Genomic DNA, 20,204 nt, shown 5'->3' on the forward strand with positions numbered 1-20,204 from the left:
TGGCCCCAGATCAAGCATCACACCCACCACTGACTGAGCCAGTCAGTGGAAAGGCGCCCCTAGCCTTTCATTGGAAATACTTTGATCTGTATTGTAGGATTTGCAAAATGTACAGCTGAAAAGGTAGGTTGGCGTATGCAAATTGTTCCAAACATTTGTTAAAGAGTTTTCTGAGCTAGCCACATTCCAAGTGACCAGGGACCAGAGAGGGCTCAGGCTACCATTTTGGAGGGCCCAGGTATGGACCCTTCGGGTGTGCTCGAGCCCTTCCCCCTGCACACCTACCTATGAGTAAAACTACAAGAAGAAAATGGAAACCGTACATGACAGTGACTCCCAGCTGCCACCACTATCGCTAATGTGTCACCTGTGCAATTGTTTAGCCCCTGGGCTTGCACAAACACAGGCTGAGCCTGACACAGCTCCCGCAGTGAGGGGTAAGCACTGAGAGCCTGTCCACCTCCTTCCCTTGACACTCCACTCCTGGGCAGGGATCTGCGTGGCTGACCCCTATGAGGTCACGGTGATGCAAGACTTCTTCATCGACCTGCGGCTACCCTACTCCGTCGTGCGCAACGAGCAAGTGGAGATCCAGGCCGTGCTCTACAATTACCAGGATGTTGGGGAGCTCAAGGTGGGTTCCCGCGGGGGCAGAGGTATGGTGGAGAGCTTGGAAGATGGCAGGTGTAGGGGGGAACCATGGCACATGCCCCTTGACTGATACTCTTTCCCTGGCAGGCGAGGGTGACCCTGCTCTACAACCCAGCCTTCTGCAGCCTGGCCACCGCCAAGAAACCATATCAGCAGATTCTGAACATCCCAGCCAAGTCTTCAATAGCTGTGCCTTTTCTCATCGTGCCTCTGAAGGTCGGCCTACATAACGTGGAGGTCAAGGCTGCTGTCGACAATCGTTTCCTCATGGATGGTGTCAAGAAACTCTTGAAGGTCGTGGTGAGTCCTTGGGGCACCTGCAGTGCCTTGTCCTTTGGGAGAGGCTCCTGTCTCCCCATGCTGTCAACCCAGGTTGGAGACACTGACTCTGAGACACCAAGAGTGTCCAGTGTCCAGCTTAGGATGTTTGAGAGTCCTGCAAGATTGGAAGCAAGGCCAGGATTAGGGTGAGTAAGTGAGGAACAGTTACATTTCTACACTTTCTTAGTGATGAACATTCTCAAAAATAATACTAGATCAAGTCATAAATAAAAATAAAGCCTGCAGGTGACTGGGGTGCCTGGGTGGCTCAGTCAGTTAAGCATCTGACTTCAGGTCATGGTCTCACAGCTCATGAGTTTGAGCCCTGTGTTGGGCTCTGCACTGAGTGGGGAGCGCAGAGCCTGCTTTGGGTTCTGTGTCTCCCTCTCTCTGTGCCCCTCCCCTGCCCCCATTCACACTCTGTCTCTTTCTCTCTCAAAAATAAACATCAAAAATTTTTTTTAAAAAATAAAAAATAAAAGCCTCCTATCATCTTTATTAATATTTTCAAGCAAAACGTGAGGTCATGAGGGTAACAATCTTTTAACGCAATATTGTAAGGAATCAAAATTAATGCCAAAAAACCTGTGATGAACAAAAGATCAAATTTTAAATACAGACAGTGCCAAGTCAAACCATAATCGGAGCCTGAAGCTAATGGAAAAATGAAGGCTCCCATCCACGTGTCTTTTTTTTAATGGTTGAAATTGTTTGGTGGTTAATTTTCCCCCGAAACCTTAAAGTAATTGAAAAAATATTGAAACATTGAAAAGCAAATGCTTTAAAACTCACAGTGTTATTTTACAGTGAAATGTCTTATTTATACTCATACCAGAATTTACCATAATATTTCTTTTCTGACTTTAATAGAACCAAACTCGAATTTTTTAAACAGATTTTATTTATTTTTTATTTTTTTTTAACGATTATTCATCTTTGAGAGACAGAGAGAGACACAGAGCATGAGCAGGGAAGGGGCAGAGAGAGGGACACAGAATCGGAAGCAGGCTCCAGGCTCCAAGCTGTCAGCACAGAACCTGATGCGGGGCTTGAACCCACGAACTGCAAGATCATGACCTGAACCAAAGTCGGATGCTCAACCGACTGAGCCACACAGGCACCCCTATTTTTTTCTATTTTAAAAAATATTTACATATTTTGAAAGAGACAACAGAGTGCAAGCAGGGAAGGGGCTAAGAGAGAAGGAGACAGAGAATCTGAAGCAGGCTCCAGGCTCTAAGCTCTGAGCTGTCATCACAGAGCCCAACATGAGGCTCAAACTCATGAACTGTGAGATCATAACCTCAGCTGAAATCAGACGCTTAACTAAGCCACCCAGGCGACCCAAGATTTTATTTTTAAGTAATCTCCACGCCCGATGTGGGACTTGAACTTACAACCCCAAGATCAAGAGTCCCATGCTTTTCCACCGAGCCGCACAGGCACCCCCAGGAGCACAATCTTAATTATCCCTTTAACAGGGGTCCCAGTGTGGCAACATGGGAAGAAACCCAAGAGGGCGCTGGAGCCTGCACAAGGCTCCCCAGAGCCAGTGTGTCCACAACTCCCAACTCTGCACCCTCTGATGCTGGTAGCTTGAAATCTACCGTGGCAGGGATATTCGCAGGATGGAAACTGCCAGTGCCACAAATCAGGATCTTTTCTTCCTGGAGAGGTGGCTATCAAATGTTTACCAGCATGCCATGGAGGAGACTGGGTCTCCAAAGGAAAATGTGTGCATTAGTACCAGCTTCAAGGAGAATGTGTGATGGAAGGGCACAAACAGCAGCAGTCCAGCATGGAAGGAGAGCTTCACTTGGGACATTGATAATAAGATAGCCCCTAGTTTAACTGAGCGCTACTAAGTGCCAGGCATTATACTCAGCACTTTATGACATTCTTTTATTTTAAGGACATTTGAGAGGCAGTGGGGTAAACTGACTCCCAGTCACAGAACTAGGATGGGTGATGCCATCGTGCCCATGCCCTGCTGATCAGCTGTGTCTGTTCTTTTATTCACCTGACTTCCCCCTCCCCCATCCCATCCCAACACTGTTCAGCCTGAAGGAATCAAAGTCAAAAAAATTGTGGCCGTTCACACACTGGATCCAGAAAACCGGGGCAGAAGTGAGTCAGCCACAGCAGAAGGGTTGAGACCTGGGGGTGTGGGGTAGGGGGTGAGGCAGGGCCTTGTGGGAGAGGGTGAAGCCACGGGTCCTTCCAATCCACTGGCAGACGGAGTGCAGCGAGCAGAGATCCACGCCACAAACCTCCGTGACCAGGTACCAGACACAGATTCAGAGACCAGGATCCTCCTGCAAGGTGAGCTGCCACTGACCCTCGCCCAGGAAGGCACAGCTCTGGAGAAGGGGGCCTAATTTCTCCGAATTCTGGGTGTATATGCTACCGTGCATCCCCTGCCTCCACTACAGCTAGAACAGCAGGCCACCTCCCTGATCTGTTTTATACAGGGTTCCAGGCAGTATTTAGTTCAGCAAATAGCCTTTGATGATAGAGAAGCTTAAATGAGCAACAGTATAGTTCAAGAGCAGGAAATTCTGGAACTAATTGCCTGAGTTGGACGACTGGAGCCAGAAGGGAAAAGAAGTTCCTGGAAAAGCACCTTGTAACCTGTAAGCTGTAAGGTTTTGGGGAGAGACCCTTGGTTTTCTCATCTGTGATGGGGTGAATAATAGTACCTATATCAAAGGCTTGTTGAGAGGATTAAATGAGATACTGTATGATGTTTCTCTAGAACAGCGCCTGGCAACAGCATGAAGCATGATCTAAGTATTGGTGACGATTGCTCTGGAATTAATTTGCCACTTGTAACGAGAGGCTCAGGGAGCAGATTTCTGTGAAGCATAAGACCCCCTTCCCTACAAATGTAGACACCCTCCCCACTCCCCTACCCCCGCCTCCTACCTCCTACCATCACGTCCCCTCAGCCCCCAACTGCCCCTGACCTCTTTGGCACTGGCTGCCTGGAGCCTGGGATCGCTGGGGACAGCCCTGACCCTTCTCACCCCACCCCATGGTGGGTGAGTTGCTTGAGCCCTGTCCTCCCGCCCGGTTGCAGGGACCCCGGTGGCTCAGTTGACTGAGGATGCCATTGACGCGGAGCGACTGAAAAACCTCATCGTGACCCCCACGGGCTCCGGGGAGCAGAACATGAAAAGCATGACGCCCACGGTCATTGCCGTCCATTACCTGGACCAAACGGAGCAGTGGGACAAGTTGGGACCCACAAAGCGAAAGGAAGCTTTACAGCTCATCAAAAAGGGTGGGTCTGCCTGGGAGACCCTCTCTGCTCCAGCTACTTCCAGAGCAGGGTCCTCCCTGAGACCCAGGCCCCTTTCCAGGCCACGCCCTTCCCCTAAGCTCCTCCCCTTTCAGGATCCCTTCTTTTCAAAGACCTCCCTTGACCTTTGCCCTCTCTGAGACCCTGGGCCCCTCTGAGCCCTCTAGAACTCCCTCTCTCCCTGAGGCCCCCTTGCCCTGAACCCCCTTGAGATCCTTCGCCTCTCTGAACCCCTCTCCTCTGAGAACTCCTTCCCCTTTTAGAAGCCCCTTCCGCTCTTCTAGCAGACTTCCCTGCTCAGCCCTGAGCCCCCTCATTCCTCCCTGAACCCCTGTCTAACCCCTCAGAGAATCCTTGTCCCCTGAGCCCCTCCACTCAGCCCCTGCTCCTCTGGAGACACTTCTGGCTTCCCTGCAGGGTACTCCCAGCAGCTGGCCTTCAGACAAGACAACTCGGCTTTTGCGGCCTTCCAGAACCGGAAAGCCAGCACCTGGTGAGTGGTCTGGCACCCCACTGAGCAAGGCGGCCTTGGGTGGTCCCACCAGGTCTCGCCCCAAGGGCCCTATGCTATGGACCCTCAGCCCACACCAATGAGCCGCCCACCTTGAGGTGCCACGTGGCCTGTGGACATCAAGCGCCCCCTGTGGCTAGGCTGGCCCCTGCCTTGGGTGGGGAAGCTGGGCCAGCCTGTAGGCCCCGCCCCTCTCTGCTCATTGGTTTCCTGGAATGGCAGTCTCTGGGTCCCGGAGGCGATTGGCTGACGCTTTGTGCCGCCCACAGGCTGACAGCCTACGTGGTCAAGGTCTTCTCTCTGGCAGCCAATCTCATTGTCATTCAGGCCGATGTCATCTGCGGAGCTGTCAGATGGCTGATCCTGCAGAGGCAGAAACCCGACGGGGTCTTCCAGGAAGATTCGCCCGTAATTGACCAAGAAATGACTGTAAGAGGCAAGGGTTTAGGGCAGGCTGGGGGGAGGGGTGGCTGTAGTCACAGGATAGACAGGAGAAAGGCTAGCCCTTTGGATGAGAGTGTCACTATTCCATCTGAAAGACTAGAGGCCTTCAGAATCTAGTGCAAAACAGAAGTCCCTCCCCCTTCATTCAGAAAATATAGAACAACTCACAGCTGTGGGTCTCTAAATGTGGTCTCCAGGGCAGCAGTATCAGCATCACCTTCTAATTAGTTAGAAATGTATTTTCTCAAAGCTGGACTCGAGATTCAGGAATCAGACACTTCAGGAGGAGGGCCTAGGAATCAGTTGCTACAAGCCCCCCACCCCCCGCCATATGATGCTGATGCATGCATAAGGTGGAGAATCACTGCCTTAGCCTGACTTTTCAGACTTCCAATCTCACACCGTCCCCCTACCCCCATCCACATGCCATCTGCACTGAAAGGAGCCTTGCTCTACCCAGCCACGGGGCCTTTGCACATGCTGTTCTCACTGTCTGGCATGCCAACCCTGGTCATCCTGTAAGGAAATCTTTCCTGATCTCCCCAACTGAGTCACACTCCCACTTTCCAATCTCACTGCCACATCCACTTCTCCTCCTGCACTGCACTCACCAATTTGTTACGATATGTCTACTGGTGAGCCAATTGGTTCATGTCTGTCTCCCCTACTAGATGGGGAGCACTGTGGGGGTGGGACTGGTGTTGGGTTCTTACCCACCATCTTTTCCACAGCATGAGCAACAATTGCTGAATGAGTGAATATTGAAGAGTGTGGCCCACCTAGGGAGAGACACTGAGGAGATTCTCACCCCTGCCTTGACCTGCTGACCCTACAAGAGGTTTGGTCAGCATGTGGGGACATAGTGGTGATACTATCCTTATTTCCTGCTTCCCATTCTAGGGTGGCTACCAGGAGAATAAGGAGAAGGATGTGTCCCTCACAGCCTTTGTTCTCATTGCATTGGAAGAGGCTAAAGATATTTGCAATGATCAGTTCAACGTAAGTGTCCACCCACCTTCTCCTTCTCGCCTCCCTACCCATGGCACATCCACCTTGGAGGGTGAGGTGTTGCATTAGGGTGATTCCCGGTCCTCCCAGTGCAATAGCAGCCACCACAGCAGCCATAATGCCCATAAAACCATAATAATTCCCAGCATTTTTTGAGCATTTAACTAAGATGCTCATCTAAGTGCTGCACATGCTAAGTCCTGTAATCCTTCTAAGAGTCCGAGACGTAGGCTACTCTTCTTATCCCCAGGTTACAGAGGAGAAAACTAAGACAGAAAGAGATCAAAGAATGGGTCCTTTCTGCCTGCTTTACCCTGTCCAGAGAGTGTCAGCCAATTTCAACAAAAGTCCCCTCAGCCTGCTTTCCCCATCCCTGCTACATGATCAGTGCAGCATACCTTGCTGCTTCCCTGAAGAAAAGGCACAACCCAGACCCAAGAACACATCAAGGCTACTCTCTTAGTTCAGGAGATCTTTTAGGAAATTTTCCAAGGGGCCCATGACCCCAAAAAGGAAGTGATTACAAATATTGGCTCACGGCTGTCTCTTTTTCCTCTGGTTTTGGTTCTGAAGCATAGAAGCTTAGAAAGGTGGACTCCCGAGAGTCTCTGCAATTACTCCCTCTGCTTTGTCCTGGGGTTTGAGAGTGGTTTGTTTGACCTTAGCTTGACAAGGTGGAGAGCCCAGGATTTTACCTCAGGCAGCTGCCCCTCCCTTCATCGGACTCAAGATAGAGGGGACAGGGCTGTTGACTTGAGAGCCTCAGAGGGACCCAGGCCGTTCTGGGCCCAATAATTCCTCTCTCCCTGCCATCCAGCCTGCCCGGCAGAACTCGGCTGCCTTCCTTGGGGAAATAGCCAGACCAAACCTAGAGCTTTCAGATACCCATAGGGGAAATTCTGATTGGCCCACCCCGGGTCAGGTGGTCATACCTGGTCCAATCAGCTGAGGGCAGGAAGTAGGTCTTACTGAGCAAATATGGCTGCTTCCACTGTGGCCGAGTGAATGAAAGACCGAAATTTCTGCAAAAGTCAAGAGTAGACGGAGAACAGGCAGCTGGGCAGGGAAGCTGGGCAGCTGGGAAAGGATTAGTTTCTGCTGCAAGGCACCAACATTTTCTTCTACAAAATGGCAACACTGTAGCAGGATTCTTGCAGAGAGAGTCGTGACATAGAGGCTTATTTTCCAGGAAGCAACTTTATTCGTGCCAGCAGGCTCAGTTGGGTTTATACCCTAAGAGCTGAGCCCCTAACTCCAGGTGGCATAGTGTTTTACATATCTTTTACTCCTTTGTCTCCCATATATGGTAACACACAAACATGCAGTCTGATCAAGGGATCTCATGTTACAGGGTCATGAGGGATGTCAAGTACTCTTTATAGCCAGGTTGCCTGACGTTTTGTTTTTGTTTTGCTTATTTTCCTTAGGGAGGGGCCCTACCACAACAGTATAACTGAGCATAGCATAGGCTATAGAAGCAGATTGCTGGGGTGCAGATCAGGAGTGTGCTGGAACTAGGGTGCCTTGGGTGGCTTGGTCGGTTGAGCCTCTGATGTCAGCTCAGGTCATGATCTCCCTGTTAGGGAGTTCCAGCCTGGTATTGGGCTCTGCGCTGACATCTTGCAGCTTGGAGCCTGGAGCCTGCTTCTATTCTGTCTCTGTCTATCTGCTGCTGTCCTCTCTCTCTCTCTCAAATACCAATAAACATTAAAAAAAAAAAGTGTGCTGGGATCAGTCTGTGAAAGCCAACCGTTAAACTTCCAGGACTTTCACAAGCTAGTTGTTAAACACAATCATTCTTTTCAAGCAAATTATGTAAACTGACTTTAAACTAAACACTAAGCATTAAAAGCAAAGGTAAGAAACACTCAAAACTCATCACTTCCTGATTGTTTTATTACTTTCCCTCATTATCTATGACAAATCTATCCATCTCGAGGTTATGTACCTATAAGGTGGAAATGCTATCTAATTCTGTGCTACTGCCCCCCTCCCCCCAACTCTGCATTCACTGACTCCACATAGTTTGAAATTGGCCACGGTAATATTTACACCAAGAAAGTTCACGAACGCTGCACGTCATGTCTTCCTCCTTCCATCATCTCTCTGGGTCTCAATCTTGTCATTCGTGCAGTAGAGATGATGATGAAAATAATGCCAACCCCATAGTATCCTGAAGTTCAGCGATTGCCTGTGTGACTGCCATACAGTAAGTGTTAGCTGTGAAGCTGATGATTAGAGAAGAGGTTTCCCAGTGGGGTGCTGAAGCTGGGTCATGCTAGGTCATGAGTGTCTATCTGCATACATATTCTCCCCTTTATGTTCAGGGCCATTACGTTCGTAGCTTGAAATTGCCCACAGTGGGAGCATTTACACCACAGTAATTGGCAGGCGATAAAACAGACCCCTGGCCCCCATACACACTCCGGAGAGCTGGTGCTTAACTGTTACCAAAACACCACTGGATATATAAACTGTCCCAGGCACATCAGAGTTACTCAGAAACAAGGCAGTTCATGCATACTAAAATGTCTGGAAACCTGCCCCCCCCCCAAAAAAGAAAAAAAAAACCATCCTAAACAAATATGTACCAGGGACAGAAACCATCTTCGCACCCAGAAATTGACATTTGTGTGATCCTTACCAGCTCTTTGTGGCAGCAATATCCACCTTACCAGGGAAACCAATCCTGTTTCTTTTTTTTTTTTTTTTTTTTTTTAATTTTTTTTTTCAACGTTTATTTATTTTTGGGACAGAGAGAGACAGAGCATGAACGGGGGAGGGGCAGAGAGAGAGGGAGACACAGAATCGGAAACAGGCTCCAGGCTCTGAGCCATCAGCCCAGAGCCCGACGCGGGGCTCGAACTCACGGACCGCGAGATCATGACCTGGCTGAAGTCGGCCGCTTAACCGACTGCGCCACCCAGGCGCCCCACCAATCCTGTTTCTTATAGAGCCTGGAGCGAAGCATGGATAAAGCAGGAGATTATCTTGAAGCCCACTACAGGAACCTGCGGAGACCGTATTCTGTGGCCATTGCAGGCTATGCCTTGGCCCAATTAGGAAGACTGGAGAAAGACCTCCTCAAAAAATTTCTGAGCACAGCCAAAGGTGAGTGGCAGCCTGGTGAGGTAAAGAGGCATGCATGGCCAGGGTTTGGGGGTGGTCATCTTGAGCTGGCATGTGTGGCTCTAAGCTATGCTACGACGGGCAGCTTCTGGTTGAGCTGGAGTGGATGGTGCTAAGCCCTGCTGGCTGAATGGGTCTGAGGTGTGAGAAATCCTCACTGTAAGCTACACAAGAACGTGGCATCATTCATTCAACAAGTGTGTGTTGAGCACTTGCTATGACACAGGAGAAAAGATGTGAGCTCTGAGGTCAGACAGACCCAAATTCAAATCCCCCTCTGCCACATTCTCACTGTGCGACTCTGTAAAAGTCACTGACCCTCCCTGGACCTCATCTGAAGAAGATACTTACATCATAGGTGGTTGACAAGATTGAAGGAGTAAGGCAGGTAGAAGGTCTAGCATACAGTGAGAGCTCTATTCCGATGTTGTTGTCGTCATTATCTCAAGGGTAATTAGGATTAGATAAGATAATGCCATAGGGAATTTAGCACAGTGCCCAGCACACAGTGAGCACTTAATCATTGGCTCAGGTAATATACTGCATCAGGTTTGCACTCACTGATGTAACATATGTCAGTACATATACTGAGGTGGTTTAGCACAATGGAAGCTTGTTGTTGGTGGACAGCTCTCTTCCAGACAGTCGTGTGGAGATCTGGGCCTCTATCTTTTCATGACTTTGCCACCACGGGGTGCTTGGGATCCACTCCATCTAAGCATAAGGGGAAATGGTCAGGTGGATTGTTTAAGGGAGGTAGACCAGGCATGGAAGGGGCCCCTAACATTGCCAGTGTCCATTCCATCATCCAGAGTTCAGTCATGTGGCTGCACCTGCCTGCAAAGACATATGGGAGATGCATTGCAACTGTGTGCCCAGGAGGAGGGAGCAGTGTTTTTGTTTTTTTTTTTAATGTTCATTTATTTTGAAAGAGAGGGCATGAGCAGGGGAGAGGCAGAGACAGTGGGAGACAGAGAGTGCAAAGCTGGCTCTGTGCTGACAGCAGACATCCTGATGTGGGTCTTGAACTCCTGAACCGTGAGATCATGACCTGAACCAAAGTTGGAAGCTCCACCGACTGAGCCACCCAGGTGTCCCTGAGGAGGGAATGCTTTTTAATGATGATCTCTGCCACAAGTGCTTTCGTGGGCACTTGGGACATCGCAGTGAATACAGCACAGCCCCTGCCAACATGGTTCACACTCCAGTTGAGGAAACAAATGAGTAAATAGATTGCTATAGAGCATCACAGTGCTAGGACAGGACAGCACATGATGTTTTAAGAGACAGAGGGAGGGCCTCACAAACTCTTGGGGTGCCATTGAAGCTGAATTGTGCAGGATGGGATTAACCAGGAATACATAGAGGGTACAGAATATGAAAAGGCCCAGCAAGTAAGAATGACCATGGAAAGTTTAGGGAATCTCCTGTAGATCAGTGGGGCTGCAGTTGAGAATTGAAATGGAAGAGTGAAGGTTAATGAAAGAAGAGAGTGAGGCAGGAGCCAGCACATTGAGGGCCTTGGATGTCAGTCAGGACACCTGAACACCAAGAAGTCTATTGTGAGTCTTTTTCTGAGTTTTCTTTGAGCCATCCCAAGACTGGACAGCGCAGTGAGCATGGGGGACTGGGGGGTTTCTCTGCAGAGAAGACACAGTGGGAGGAGCCTGACAAGAAGCTCTACAGCATGGAGGCCACATCCTATGCCCTCTTGGCCCTGCTGGTGCTCAAAGAATTTGACTCTGTGCTTCCCGTCGCAAACTGGCTCAAAGAGCAGAGAGAATACGGAGGTATTCTCCACAGATATGGCTCCACCCAGGCAAGTGACCTCATATCCCCCATGCACCTGAATGCCTACTTCCTCTGGCTTCCCACTGGCTTTTCAGAGAAGATGTTAAGACCAAGAGGGGCCGTCCTTCTGTCCCGCAACCATAGTGGCTGGAATGGATTTGAGAGATCAGGCTTTTTTTGTTGTGATCCCACTGGCATATTCTAGACTACACTCTGAATGCTCAAGCTCTGATCTGAGGCTCCTCATATCCTGACCATGTTCTCAGTTCCACCAGGCTCCCAGTGTTACCTCCTAACTTCCTGTGTGTTCTAGACTATGTTCTCAGTTCGACAAGGCTCCAAGTGTTAGCTCATATATTCCAGTGTGTTCTAGACCAGTTTCTCAGTCCTACCAGGCTCTCAGTGTTAGCGCACATCTTTCTGTGGGTTGTAGACCATGTTCTCAGTTGCATCTGGCTCCCAGTGTTAGCTCAATCTTCCTGTGAGTTATAGGCCAGCTTCTCCAGTCTACCAGTCTCCCAGTATTAGCTCATGGGTTCTAGACCATATTCTCAGTTCCAACTGGCTCCAAGTGTTAGCTCATATCTTCCTATGTGTTCAAGATCATGTTGTCAGATCCAGGATGCTCCCAGTGTTAGCCCATATCTTCCTCTGGGTTCTAGACCAGGTTCTCAGTTCCAACAGACTCCTAGAGTTAGCCCATATCTTCCGGTGGCTTCTAGAAAAGGATCTCAGTTGTACCTGGCTCCCAGTGTTAGCTCATATCTTCCTTGGGCTCTAGACCATTTTTTCAGTTCCACCAGGATCCTAGTGTTAATTCGTCTTACTCTGGATTCTAGCCCATGTTCTTGGCTATTCTAGCACATCATCCAATCTCTCCATCTGGAAGGTGGGTTCTAGGATATGGGCTTCCGGCTCCAGTTTGAACCCCTTTCTTTCTGGAGGGCTATCAGTCACATTCTCAGTATCCCTTTTGGATTCTAGACCATATGTTCAGTGTTCCCAAGCTCCAACTTCATTCTTCTGACACAAACAGATTCTATATACATTCTCAGTGACTCCAAACCCTTGTCTTAGACTCTCCTCTGGATGGGCCTGGGCACACTCTCAGTTTCAATTTCAGTCTTATGCCTGCAATTTATGGTGGATTCTAGACTTGTTCTCAGTGTTTCCAGGATCTTGTCTAAACCCGTGTCCCTTGGAGAATCAAGAACATGTCGTCAGTGTCTAACAACCCCTAATCTTATCCTCACCTTCTCTGGGGCAGGGGGTCCTAAGCTATAGTCCCAGTAGCCCCCTCCCTCTGATCTGAGTCTCTTTCTTCCCCAGTGGGTTCTAACCACTTTCTCAGTCTCCTGGCTCACCCTCTTTCTTTCTCATGGGTTCTAGGCCACCTACATGGTGTTCCAAGCCTTGGCCCAATTCCAGAAGGATGTCCCTGACCACAAGGATCTGAATCTGGATGTGTCCATCCAACTGCCCAGCCACAGCTCTGTCATCAAGTACAGAATCTTGTGGGAATCTGCTAGCCTCCAGCGGTCAGCAGAGGTACAACTGCCTAGCCAAACCCTTGCCGTCCCCCTCCACAACAAGCAGTGTTTGCCACAGGCAAGAAATAGGGCATATGACTGTAGCAACCAGGGGAAGGCTTGGTTCCCAAATCCTCTCTCTTCTCTCCCTGCTCCCTGCAGACCAAGAAAAATGAGGATTTTGTAGTAACAGCTAAAGGGAAAGGACAAGGCACCTTGTCGGTAAGGAACAGGAACACACACCAGCTTGGCCCGCCTTCTCTCAGCCCCTCTGGCCCCAAGGGACCCTCTTCTCAACTCAAGTGGGCTGACACTGCATTGCCCTGTGATCTCACCAGGTGGTGACAATGTACCATGCCAAGCTCAAAAGCAACCACACCTGCAAGAAGTTTGACCTCAGGGTTGATGTACGACGAGCTCCTGAAGATGGTAAAAGAGTTAAGACCCTACCTGTTACCCTTCCCCTGCCCTCATTCTAATGTCTGCCTCCTTCCTGAGTTGGGACCCAGGGACACCCCCCTCCCATTTTTCTGTCTGTGTTTCTAGTCAAGAGGCCTCAGGAAGCCCTGGACACCATGATCCTTGACATCTGTACCAGGTAAGTGATGGGTCACTGGGGGTCATCTTGGCCATTCCTCTGTCTATAGCAAGACTTCTCCTTTCCATGGCCTAATCCTTTCTAAGAGCATATTGTGCATCTGGTATTGTCTGAAGTACCTGCCAGGAGGTGGGTACCCCAGGCAGTCCTCACTTTGCATTGGCAGTCCAACACGAGCGATGGCCCCATAACCTGAAATTATTCAAGCAGTGTCAACAAATCAGTGGGGGAAGTTGCCATTGTTGCATGACCTTTAAAGCATTTTATCACAGCTTCAGAACTCTCAAACTGCCAGTTAGGAAGGTACAGAGAAATGGAAATTACAGTAACATGAGAATTTGTTTAGCATGCTGTAAACTACAACATTAGAACATGGAGATAACAAGCAATTCTTGTTCTCCTTTGTAAAACACTTACCAAAAGTCCTGTGGGTCTTCCTTCTGTTGTGTCACTTGGGGTAGGGATTGAGCAGGCATCTTTCCTATGACATAGTGAACTGTCACGCTCCCTTCTAACTTAGGTCACCTTCCAACTCTAATCTTTTGAGCGGCCGATGTCACAAGACAGCCGGTCGGTCCCTCCAATGGCAGCAAGGGTGACATTCCCACAGTCTGCTGTTCCTTCTCTAACTCCGTTTCTGTGCTTTCAAATTTTACCTCCAGTGTCTTCATTTCTCTGCTGCCTTTCATCTTGGCTGGCAGATCCCTCTGCCAGTTGACCAGTTTTGTGAAACGTCATGCGGCTTATCCCTGGGAGATAAGGAAGTACCACAACCACAGGCCTTGCTGTCTGTGTATGAACTGCTCAGTGACCCATCACAGACAGACTTCGAAAGGAATGACGTGATTGGTCACTGACCGTGATGCGTGTCTGTGATTTGCACAATGATTGGTGGACTCGAGATCCAGAGACAAGATTTGTATTCGTACTTTATGCAATTACGACTGCTGTACCCTGGTGCTGGGGGCCTGGTGTTATTGAGCTAGGCCATGGTAACATTTTCTCGTCTGCATTTTCTGGACGAATTGAGGCATGGAGAGGTCAAGTGACTCATCAAATGTCATATGGAGCTGGGATTTGAACCCGTGCAAAGGGGCTCCAGAGCCTAAGATTTTAGTCACCTTGACCATGACACTGCCTTTCCTTTATTCCATTTGGGGAGTGTTTCCCACAATCTAATATCCTTCTGTGCTGCTGTGTGGGAACCAGTAACCCCAGTCTCTGACCAGACCCCCTTGTGCAGACACTGTGCCCCAGGGCTGACCCTACCCTGGGACCCAAGTGCCCTCTCCCTGCCCTATTCAGGTACCTGGGAGACCAGGATGCTACCATGTCGATCCTGGATGTATCCATGATGACTGGCTTTTCTCCTGACACTGGTGATCTCCACCAGGTGTGAAGGGCTTGGGCTTGGGGGCTGGCATCAGTGGGCAGGGGTTTGAGGACGATTTCACAAATCTTACCTTTCCCCAGTTGAGCAACATCATTGGAAGATACCTCTCTTTGTGTGACATGAACAATAAGAACACCGTCACCATCTACCTGGACAAGGTAAGGCTTCCAATGGGGATCTGACATCTACCAGGCAGGCCTCCTTCTGGGCCACACCAGGCCCAGTCTAGAAAGTGAGGGGTCTGTGCTGCTGGGTGATGGACGGAAGGGGCATAAAAAGAAGGTGGACAACCCAGGTCCTCTCATCTTTTCTAAGCAGCTTACCTTCTGACCAGTCTCATCCCAACCTCATTTTACACTTGCTTCCTCCAACTTCTCATCGTAGTCCTAAACAACTTTTGAAAGGAGCCACTTGGGTTTAAAAAATAAAGTGCTCAGTGCTGAAAAGCATCCTGCTTGCTCCGCACCCCCTGGGTTTTCTCTCTCCGTGTTTGCTCTCCATCTGACTTTCTGTCACTGCCTTCCTCTCTAACATTGACTTGAGCTTCCTCCTCTCCCCTACTTACATCTTTCCGTTTCCCTATCCTCACATGCCCCTGCTAACTTCCAAAATTCCCAAAGTCCCCTCACCCCATATTAGTCAGCATAAGTAACACTAGCTGCTGTAATAAGCCTCTCAAGAATATGAGGGTCCCAACACAAGAGTCTTGTGCCTCCCACTCAGGTAAAGTCCAGTTGTGAGGCTAAGGGAAGGGTTTTCTGCTCCACACACTAAGTCAGGGATCTGCTCACATTCCTTCTTGGGGCTCTGCAATTCCTAGGATCTTAGAGTCCTCTGCTGGACCCCTCCTCCCTGGAAGAAAAGAGGATTGTGCATGAGCTAGTGGTTGACGTTTTCTTGTACTGGAGTTTTTGTGCACTTAAATTTTTATAGGATTCCAACCTTACAGGGAAATTGCACAGCAGTAAAACACAGTTCCATATACTCTCTACCCAACTTCATTAAGTGCTAGCCTGTTCCTCCAAGTACACCTGTCTATGCATATCTATTTCTGTTTCTCTCTCTCTCCCTTTCTTTGTCTTTATTTTTTCAGCTTGAATGGGGTATCATTGACATATAAAATTGTGTAAGTTTAAGGTGCATAACATAATGATTTGATGTATGTGTATATTGGGAAATGATCACCACCATAAGTTTACTTAACACATTTATTACTTCACATAGTTTTAATGCATGCGCGCGCACGCGTGTGTGTGTGTGTGTGTGTGTGTGTGTGTGTGTGTGTGTGATGAGAACTTTTAAGATCTACCCTCTCAATAAGTTTTTCTTTTCAATTTTCTAATGTTTATTTATTTTGAGAGAGACAGAGAACACAAGCAGGGGAGGGGCAGAGAGAAGTAAAGACAGAATCCCAAGAAGGCTCTGTGCTGTCAGAGCAGAGCCCAATGTGGGGCTCAAAGTCACAAACCCATGAGATCATGACCTGACCTGAGATAAAGAGTCGGATATTTAACCGACTATGCCCTCCTGGTGCCACCCCAACAACTACTTTTAAATATCGCATTCAGTACCATTAACCGTGGATGTTTTTATGGGCAGAGACAGCAGTCTGGTGGCCAGAACTCAATCACATGGCCACACTGGACTAGGAAAGGAAGCTGACAGGGATAATGTAGCTTCAAGCCTTGGATAAGTGGAAAATGGCTGTGTTGAAGTGCTCATCGGTCTTTTGGTGGAGACTCCTGCTCCCTCACTTTCTCCACCACTGTCTCAACCCCCAGGACCCTATGCTGGGCTCCGTTCCATGTGGCCCCACTGACCAGCCTCCTCCTTCCCCCCAGATCTCACACGACCTGTCGCCCCACTGACCAGCCTCTTCCTCCCCCCAGATCTCACACGACCTTTGCCCCACTGACCAGCCTCCTCCTTCCCCCCAGATCTCACATGACCAGGAGGACTGTCTGACCTTCAAGGTGCACCAGTACTTCAACGTGGGGCTTATCCAGCCTGGGTCGGTCAAGGTGTACTCCTATTACAACCTGGGTGAGCAGCCCACCTAGGGCCTGGGGGGCCTGGGGGGCCTGAGGGTCCAAGGGATCCGTGCAAGGTGGGGGCCTGAGGGTCCCAGGGTTGGGGACCTGGCCTCTCCAGGTCTGAGGCACTGGAGTTGGGAATCCAAGCCCCTGGGTCTCTGGGCTGGAGGCCCTAGCCCTCTGACACCTCCCTGCCACTCTGCCCACAGATGAGAATTGCATCCGGTTCTACCACCCAGACAAAAAAGATGGATTGCGGAGCAAGCACTGTCACACAGACGTGTGCCGATGTGGTGAGGGTGGACACAAAATTTTCAGGAAGTGTTGGCCCCACACCCAGTGGACACTCACACGGACCCAGGGGCGGGGGGCCCTGGACATCGCGTGTAATACAACCATGTCCCCCACTCATCCACCACACAGAGAACTGCTTCATGCACCCAATGGATGAAAAGATCACCCTGGATGAGCGTCTAGACAAGGCCTGTGAACCAGGAGTAGGCTACGGTGAGTGGGCACGTGCACGTGGGTGCCTGGGTGAGCGACACTGTGTGGCCATGGCTGTGTGTGTGACTGGCTGTGAGTGCCCCTGGCTGCATATGGCTATACGTCAGGCTGTGGTTGCAGCCGATGTGTGTGTGGGTGTAAATGTGTTATGAGGGGCCATGAGTGCATGGGGAGCCACGCTAATGAGTCGGCCGGGTGTGCAGCCAGTGTGAGTGCGGATATGGTTGTCTGCCCGTTGTGTGTGTGACATTGTAGTCGTGCCAAGCCATGGAGATGAGAGACAGTGCTTGTGGGGGATAGTGGATGGGAGGTTATGCATAGGACTCCACTGTGGTGAGTGTAATTGTGCACATGGCCCTGTGTGGCTGTGTGACGTGGTGGTTGTGGGAAGACATGTGGCAGGTGTGTTACTGGGGGGCAGGGACTGTTGCACGTGTGGCTGTGACCCTGCATGTGTCTGCTTGGGGACGCCATACGCCCAGGTGCGCCTGCAGCTGAGGGTCCCCGCAGCCCCCCTTGCCCGTGACCCCACCGTCCTTCCCCTCCTCCCCCATCAGTGTACAAGACCAGGCTTCTCAAGAAGGAGCTGTCAGAAGACTTTGATGATTACGTAATGGTCATCGAGCAGATCATCAAATCAGGTCAGCCCTGCGGTCTGTGCTCTGTCTTTCCACTTCCTTCTTGCTGGTTCCCTGCCCTCCCCCACTCAGCGTCCCTCTCTGTCCCTTCCAGGCTCTGATAAGGTGCGGGTTGGACAGGAGCGCAGGTTCATCAGCCACATCAAGTGCAGAGAAGCCCTGAAGCTGCAGGAGGGGAAACACTACCTCATGTGGGGCATGTCCGCCGACCTGTGGGGAGAGAAACCCAAGTGAGTGTCAGCCCTGTGCATGCCCCACACCCCGCAGTGAGTCGCCCCTTCCCATGCTTTCCCTGCCCTGATCCTGACCTGCCGTCCTCCCCGCAGCATCAGCTACATCATCAGGAAGGACACCTGGGTGGAGCTGTGGCCAGAGTCTGATGAATGCCAGGATGAGGAGAATGAGAAGCTGTGTCAAGACCTGGCCAACTTCGCTGAGAACATGGTTGTCTTTGGCTGTCCCAACTGACCCCTGCCCACAGTCCCCACAATAAAGCTTCTCTGAGAGTTCATGTGTCTCCCAAAGTCGGAAGGTCTCGGAGAGGGAGGAAGAGGCAGCTGTGATCCCCTGCTTCCTCCCCTGCAACTCCTTCCTCCCTGTGGATCACCTGCACGTTTGCTTCCTCCCCCGGGGAGCCCGTGCCCACATGCACCTGCACTGCACCTGCACGTAGTCTGAAGTGAGCCTGCGTTTGCGCCAAGTGCTCACCTACTTGCTTTCTTTCCACCTGCATCGTGACCTGTGTGTCCTCTGCCTCTTTTTCAGGGTCCTCACCAGTATCTTCACCTACATCCTTCTCTCATCCACTGTGTGGGTACCAGTATCCTCACCTGCTTTACCCCAGCCCTCACGAGCATCTTATGCACGAGGGCTCCACAGTCCTCTGCCTCCTCACCTTCATCCCCACCTGGATCCTCCCCCTCCTCATCTTCATCCCCACCTGGATCCTTCCCTTCCTCACTTTCCTCCCACCTGGATTCTCCGCCTCCTCATCTTCCTCCCACCTGTACCCTCTGCCTCCTCACCTTCCTCCCACCTGGATCCTCCGCTTCCTCACCTTCCTCCCACATGGATCCTCTGCCCTCTCACCTTCCTCCCACCTGGATCTTCCCCCTCCTCACCTTCTTCCCACCTCGTCCTCCACCTCCTCACCTTCATCCCCACCTGGATCCTGTCTCCTCACCTGCCTCCCCACCTGGTTCTCAGCCTCCTCACCTTCCTCCCACCTGGATCCTCTGCCTCCTCACCTTTCTCCCCACCTGTACTCACCTTCTCCCCACTTGCCCCTCATCTGCAGCTCGCTTACAACTCCATTCACTACTTTGTGTGCATTCCACATGGCTTTGCCCAGGAGGTGATGATACAAGGCAGAACAGGCGAGTTTCCACTGTCGATCAGTGAGCCAGGGAGGGGAAGGCATGAGTCAGCAATCAAGGGCTGAAGGTGGGGGGGTGGTTCAGGGGATATTGTGGTCGCAGCATCACCTGAGCTGCATGGGGGCAGCAGCCACAGGCAAATGGTTTCACTGTCTGCTGATCGGAACTGGGCCCCTGGATGCCTCTTCTGATTAATAACACCACTAGTAAGTCTTGGTCTATAGAGGGTGGGATCCAGTTCCTGACTCTAGATGAGGTCATCACGGGAAAATCCCTGAGCCTGCCAGTCACCCCTTCTCAGCCCATTTCCCCTAAGACCCCAGGACCTGTGGTCCCCACCTCCCCATTCCCTGAATATAGGGGAAATAGATTCACAGCACCCCTGCTCCTTCCAGCATGTCAGGCACCCCTGTCAAGGGGAGACTCAAAAATTCTCACCACTCACTAGGTGTCCCAGCCTCACTAGGTGACCTCTGACCAGACGCCCGCCCACCCGCCTTCATGTCCTTCTTGTCATGTTTTTCATGCCAATTTCTCCCTTTCTTCTGCCCTGGGATTAATTTCCTTCCTTTTGTTTTTAATACATTGATATTTTTTTGTTTGAGCACCTGTGGTTCCAGACTGTGACAACACAGACATGATCTTTGAAACTCACATGCTAAAGATAGCATGGAGTTGATGTGTCCCATCAATATTGGACTTGCTGAACCTGATAGTCACATGAGCCAATTCCTCAAAATAAATTGTGTGTGTGTGTGTGTGTGTGTATGCGCGTGTGCACACAGATCATTGATAGATAGATACATGCATACATACATACATACATAGATAATACATATAAATAGTTAAATGATAGAGATAGATAGATGATAGATAGTAGGCAATAGATGAATGGATGTATGGTTTGTTGGTGAAGGGATGAATGAATATATAAATGGATGAATGGATGGATGGATGGATGGAAGGATGAACAG

The 20,204-nt window shown here is 50.2% G+C and overlaps 1 protein-coding gene across 1 annotated transcript in view; it reads left to right on the forward strand.

Annotated features, from left to right (window-relative positions):
- The window catches only part of LOC147583831 (complement C3-like), a 45,206-nt gene extending 26,843 nt beyond the window's left edge, over positions 1-18,363 (forward strand). The window contains exons 20-41 of the mRNA XM_086699302.1: positions 492-634; positions 739-951; positions 3,033-3,099; positions 3,208-3,294; positions 4,052-4,255; positions 4,691-4,766; positions 5,054-5,213; positions 6,129-6,227; positions 9,191-9,347; positions 11,012-11,184; positions 12,546-12,704; positions 12,848-12,907; positions 13,024-13,114; positions 13,232-13,283; positions 14,589-14,676; positions 14,757-14,834; positions 16,614-16,719; positions 16,919-17,002; positions 17,133-17,216; positions 17,774-17,857; positions 17,949-18,084; positions 18,181-18,363. Coding sequence (XP_086555428.1) covers positions 492-634; positions 739-951; positions 3,033-3,099; positions 3,208-3,294; positions 4,052-4,255; positions 4,691-4,766; positions 5,054-5,213; positions 6,129-6,227; positions 9,191-9,347; positions 11,012-11,184; positions 12,546-12,704; positions 12,848-12,907; positions 13,024-13,114; positions 13,232-13,283; positions 14,589-14,676; positions 14,757-14,834; positions 16,614-16,719; positions 16,919-17,002; positions 17,133-17,216; positions 17,774-17,857; positions 17,949-18,084; positions 18,181-18,322 — 2,543 coding nt within the window. The 3' untranslated portion in view covers positions 18,323-18,363. The remainder of the gene's footprint in view (positions 1-491; positions 635-738; positions 952-3,032; positions 3,100-3,207; positions 3,295-4,051; positions 4,256-4,690; positions 4,767-5,053; positions 5,214-6,128; positions 6,228-9,190; positions 9,348-11,011; positions 11,185-12,545; positions 12,705-12,847; positions 12,908-13,023; positions 13,115-13,231; positions 13,284-14,588; positions 14,677-14,756; positions 14,835-16,613; positions 16,720-16,918; positions 17,003-17,132; positions 17,217-17,773; positions 17,858-17,948; positions 18,085-18,180) is intronic.
- The last annotated feature ends 1,841 nt before the right edge of the window (positions 18,364-20,204 follow it).

This window comes from Puma concolor, chromosome A2 (assembly GCF_028749965.1).
Source record: "Puma concolor isolate L17-30 chromosome A2, mPumCon1.1.hap2, whole genome shotgun sequence".
NCBI lineage: Eukaryota > Metazoa > Chordata > Mammalia > Carnivora > Felidae > Puma > Puma concolor.